The 6,098-nt window shown below is 38.2% G+C and overlaps 1 gene segment (V, D, J or C); it reads left to right on the top strand.

The window, feature by feature from the left end:
* Positions 1-338: 338 nt before the first annotated feature.
* On the top strand, positions 339-909 carry LOC127546380 (probable non-functional immunoglobulin kappa variable 6D-41). The segment is given in 2 exon segments: positions 339-424; positions 599-909. Coding segments are annotated over 2 exon segments (360 nt in total).
* The last annotated feature ends 5,189 nt before the right edge of the window (positions 910-6,098 follow it).

The following is a 6,098-nucleotide window of genomic DNA, read 5'->3' as shown; positions in this document are numbered from 1 at the left end:
TGTTCCTTTTTTGTTTTTGTAGGTATTAAAGTTTAAAATGAATAAAAGCTTTAAAAAAAGTAAACATAATTAACAAAAATTACAATAAAATATTGATAACGAACTAAGTCACTATACAACTGATAGGGAACATTAGCCTGACACCACTGTTTTGAGGGAAAAGACAGGATTAGAATGTCTTTTATGAGATGAAATTGTCAATAATCCAGTTAATTTAAAGGAACCCTCTTAAGATCATTCTGCCTTTCTACTTCCCCCTGCCCCATCTGTTGATTTGCATGTTTCCCCAGGGACAGCCCCAGAGGCTCAGACCCAGATAAATGCCAGATCATGGGTGAGGTCTCTGCTCGGTAGCATCCAAGGCCAGGAGAGGAGATGGGGGCCCAGGCTCAGCTCCTCTGCTCTCTGCTGCTCTGGATCTCAGGTGAGGGAGCCTGCACATGCTCTATTGCTTTCTGGCCTTCTCTGGGATGTGTCTGGGGGAGGTTGGGAGAGAGGAAGGAGATTCGGCCTATTCCCTTTTCCTTGTTCGTTCTAAATAGAAAGTCTAGGACCATGAAATTATATGGATCATGTTCTGTCTTTTTTTTCATTCCAGGTTCCACGGGGGCCATGGTGGTGACTCAGTCTCCAGAATTTTTGTCAGTGTCTCCAGGAGAGAAAGTCACCATTAGCTGCAAGACCAGCTCGGATGTTAGTAATCAATTAAATTGGTACCAACAGAAGACAGGGGAGGCTCCCAAGCTCCTAATTCATTATATAAACAAACTGCATACTGGGGTCCCTGCCCGGTTCAGCGGTAGTGGCTCTGGGACAGATTACTCCCTCACAATCAGCAACATGGAGGCTGAGGACGCTGCTGTCTATTACTGTCAGTATGGCAATTACTATGCTCCCACAGTGATATAGCCTCGAACAAAAACCTGCCCAGCAGCTGCTCAAGGAGGCATCAGTGCTCAGGGGCCTCTCCTTCCCCTCGGCTGGGATGGGGGCAGCTTCTCTGCGCTGCCTCAGGGAGAGGTTTCTGGGTCTCAGAGGAAGATGCTGAGGCTGTAATGAGTTCCCAGCTTGATTCCTTTCCCAGCCAAGAATCATGAGGTGACACTGTCCAAATAATTCCCATCCCAAGTAGGGCTTGTCTAACCCATATGTGATCGTCCGTCCTCTTTCCAAATCTTCAGTGTTCTTGTAGCCTTTCCTGGAAGAAGCCTAGTATGGGCGGCCGGACTCCCAAGGGAGCTCATTGATGCGGTGGATTGAGCCTCATTGTCAGGAAGCCCTGAATTCCATTGCAGCCTGAGATCCTTTGTTGAATCAAGTGAGATCAGACCGTAAAGTGCCTCTCACTGCGCCTGGCACTTCCTAAACTCTGAGGAATGTGAGCTATTATTCTTATGAAGGCGCCTCCAGGGCCGGATCATCAATTATCTTTCTGTGCAGTTCTCTCTGCCAGGGAGGCTGTTCTTAGATTGAGCCTAAACTCGGCCTCTCTGCCCCTTTCCCCCTTTGCTCTCATTTCTGGGCTTTGGTACCAGCCAGAACAAGTCCCACCCCCATCCTTGTCACAGCCCCTCAGAAGGCTTGCAGTTATTCCATGCCCCATGTTGCTCCTCCCCCAAGCTCAGTTCCTTTAGGTGACCTTCCTGCCTCTGGGCCTCTGGCCCCCCATCCTGGCTGCCTGAATAAGAAATCTCCTTATTATTCTAACCATAAACGTGAACAGGGTAAACTCCCCCATAAAGAGGAAGCGGTTAGCAGAATGGATTAAAAGCCAGAATCCTACAATATGTTGTTTACAGGAAACACACCTGAAGCGGGGAGATACATGCAGGTTAAAGGTAAAAGGTTGGAGCAAAATCTACTATGCTTCAAGTGAAGTCAAAAAAGCAGGGGTAGCCATCCTGATCTCAGATCAAGCTAAAGCAAAAATTGAGCTAATTAAAAGAGATAAGGAAGGGCACTATATCTTGCTAAAGGGTAGCATGGATAATGAAGCACTATCTATATTAAACATATATGCACCAAGTGGGGTAGCATCTAAATTCTTAAAAGAGAAACTAAGAGAGCTGCAAGAAGAAATAGACAGTAAAACTATAATAGTGGGAGATCTTAACCTTGCACTCTCAGAATTAGATAAATCAAACCACAAAATAAATAAGAAAGAAGTCAAAGAGGTAAATAGAATACTAGAAAAGTTAGATATGATAGATCTCTGGAGAAAATGTAATGGAGACAGAAAGGAATACACTTTCTTTTCAGCAGTTCATGGAACCTATACAAAAATTGACCATATATTAGGACATAAAAACCTCAAACTCAAATGCAGTAAGGCAGAAATAGTAAATGCATCTTTTTCAGACCACGATGCAATGAAAATTACATTCAACAAAAACCAGGGGGAAGTAGACCAAAAAAATAATTGGAAACTAAATAATCTCATACTAAAGAATGATTGGGTGAAACAGCAAATCATAGACATAATTAATAACTTCACCCAAGAAAACGATAATAATGAGACATCATACCAAAATGTATGGGATGCAGCCAAAGCGGTGATAAGGGGAAATCTCATATCTCTAGAGGCCTATTTGTATAAAATATAGAAAGAGAAGGTCAATGAATTGGGTTTGCAACTAGAAATGCTAGAAAAGGAACAAATTAAAAACCCCCAGTCAAGCACTAAACTTGAAATTCTAAAAATAAAAGGAGAGATCAATAAAATTGAACGTAAAAAAACTATTGAATTAATTAATAAAACTAAGAGTTGGTTCTATGAAAAAACCAACAAAATAGACAAACCCTTAGTAAATCTGATTAAAAAAAGGAAAGAGGAAAATCAAATTGTTAGTCTTAAAAATGAAAAGGGAGAACTCACCACTAACGAAGAGGAAATTAGAGCAATAATTAGGAGTTGCTTTGCCCAACTTTATGCCAATAAATTCGACAACTTAAATGAAATAGAAAAATACCTCCAAAAATATAGCTTGCCCAAACTAACAGAGGAAGAAGTAAATATCCTAAACAGTCCCATCTCAGAAAAAGAAATAGAACAAACTATCAATCAACTCCCTAAGAAAAAATCCCCAGGACCAGATGGATTTACATGTGAATTCTACCAAACATTTAAAGAACAATTAACTCCAATGCTAAATAAACTATTTGAAAAAATAGGGATTGAAGAAGTCCTACCAAACTCCTTTTATGATACAGACATGGTACTGATACCTAAACCAGGTAGGCTGAAAACAGAGAAAGAAAATTATAGACCAATCTCCCTAATGAATATTGATGCTAAAATCTTAAATAAAATATTAGCAAAAAGATTACAGAAAATCGTCACCAGGATAATACACTATGACCAAGTAGGATTTATACCAGGAATGCAGGGCTGGTTCAATATTAGGAAAACTACTAGCATAATTGACTATATCAATAACCAAACAAACAAAAACCATATGATCATCTCAATAGATGCAGAAAAAGCATTTGATAAAATCCAACATCCATTCCTAATAAAAACACTTGAGAGCATAGGAATAAATGGACTTTTCCTTAAAATAGTCAGGAGCATATATTTAAAACCATCAGTAAGCATCATATGCAATGGGGAAAAACTGGAACCTTTCCCAGTAAGATCTGGAGTGAAGCAAGGTTGCCCACTATCACCATTATTATTTAATATCGTATTAGAAACACTAGCCTCGGCAATAAGAGTCGAGAAAGATATTAAAGAATTAGAGTAGGCAATGAGGAAACCAAACTATCACTCTTTGCAGATGATATGATGGTATACCTAGAGAACCCCAGAGATTCTACTAAAAAGCTATTGGAAATAATTCATAATTTTAGCAAAGTAGCTGGCTACAAAATAAATCCTCATAAATCCTCAGCATTTTTATACATCACCAACAAAACCCAACAGCAAGAGATACAAAGAGAAATTCCATTCAGAATAACTGTTGATACCATAAAATATTTGGGAATCTATCTACCAAAGGAAAGTCAGGAATTATATGAGCAAAATTATAAAAAAGTCTTCACACAAATAAAGTCAGACTTAAATAATTGGAAAAATATTAAGTGCTCTTGGATCGGCCGAGCGAACATAATAAAGATGACAATACTCCCTAAACTAATCTATTTATTTAGTGCTATACCAATCAGACTTCCAAGAAAATATTTTATTGATCTAGAAAAGATAACAACAAAATTCATATGGAACAATAAAAAGTCGAGAATCTCAAGTGAATTAATGAAAAAAAAAATCAAATGAAGATGGCCTAGCTGTACCTGATCTAAAATTATATTATAAAGTAGCAGTCACCAAAACCATTTGGTATTGGCTAAGAAATAGATTAGTGGATCAGTGGAAAAGGCTAGGTTCACAAGACAGAATAGTCAACTATAGCAATCTAGTGTTTGACAAACCCAAAGCCCCTAACTTCTGGGAAAAGAATTCATTATTTGATAAAAACTGCTGGGATAATTGGAAATTAGTATGGCAGAAATTAGGCATGGACCCACACTTAACACCATATACCAAGATAAGATCAAAATGGGTCTATGACCTAGGCATAAAGAACGAGATTATAAATAAATTAGAGGAACATAGAATAGTTTATCTCTCAGACTTGTGGAGGAGAAAGAAATTTGTGACCAAAGATGAACTAGAGACCATTACTGATCACAAAATAGAAAATTTTGATTACATCAAATTAAAAAGCCTTTGTACAAATAAAACTAATGCAAACAAGATTAGAAGGGAAGCAACAAACTGGGAAAACATTTTCATAGTTAAAGGTTCTGATAAAGGCCTCATTTCCAAAATATATAGAGAACTGACCCAAATTTATAAGAAATCAAGCCATTCTCCAATTGATAAATGGTCAAAGGATATGAACAGACAATTTTCAGAGGATGAAATTGAAACTATTACCACTCATATGAAAGAGTGTTCCAAATCATTATTGATCAGAGAAATGCAAATTAAGACAACTCTGAGATACCACTACACACCTGTCAGATCGGCTAAGATGACAGGAAAAAATAATGATGAATGTTGGAGGGGATGGGGGAAAACTGGGACACTAATGCATTGTTGGTGGAGTTGTGAACAAATCCAACCATTCTGGAGAGCAATCTGGAATTATGCCCAAAAAATTATCAAATTGTGCATACCCTTTGATCCAGCAGTGTTTCTATTGGGCTTATATCCCAAAGAAATACTAAAGAAGGGAAAGGGACCTGTATGTGCCAAAATGTTTGTGGCAGCCCTGTTTGTAGTGGCTAGAAACTGGAAATTGAATGGATGCCCATCAATTGGAGAATGGCTGGGTAAATTGTGGTATATGAATGTTATGGAATATTATTGTTCTGTAAGAAATGACCAGCAGGATGAATACAGAGAGGACTGGCGAGACTTACATGAACTGATGCTAAGTGAAAGGAGCAGAACCAGGAGATCATTATACACTTCGACAACGATATTGTATGAGGACATATTTTGATGGAAGTGGATTTCTTTGACAAAGAGACCTGAGTTTCAATTGATAAATGACAGACAAAAGCAGCTACACCTAAAGAAAGAACACTGGGAAACGAATGTGAACTATCTGCATTTTTGTTTTTCTTCCCGGGTTATTTATACCTTCTGAATCCAATTCTCCCTATGCAACAAGAGAACTGTTCGCTTCTGCAAACATATATTGTATCTAGGATATACTGCAACATATCCAACATATAAAGGACTGCTTGCCATCTAGGGGAGGGGGTGGAGGGAGGGAGGGAAAAAAAAATCGGAACAGAAATGAGTGTCAACATAAAGTAATTATTAAATAAAAATTAAAAAAAAAAGAAATCTCCTTATTAGTAGTAAGTTCATTTCAAATCATTGTAAGGACGTGACTTTCCCCATATGAACCTAATTCCCATGTAAACCTTGAGAACCCAATCGAGGAAGGACATGACTCCCCCTGCGAGGACTTGACTACTCTCTCACCCCAAGAGCATATATTTTAACTCCTTCTCCTATGAAAACCTGACCATTCCTTGACCCATAAGAACATATATTTCAACTCTTTCCTTTTTAATTATAAGAC

The sequence above is a fragment of the Antechinus flavipes genome, chromosome 2, assembly GCF_016432865.1.
Source record: "Antechinus flavipes isolate AdamAnt ecotype Samford, QLD, Australia chromosome 2, AdamAnt_v2, whole genome shotgun sequence".
Classification (NCBI taxonomy): domain Eukaryota; kingdom Metazoa; phylum Chordata; class Mammalia; order Dasyuromorphia; family Dasyuridae; genus Antechinus; species Antechinus flavipes.
Note: the sequence above shows the minus strand (reverse complement) of the source record. Positions and strands in the feature narration are given on the sequence as shown.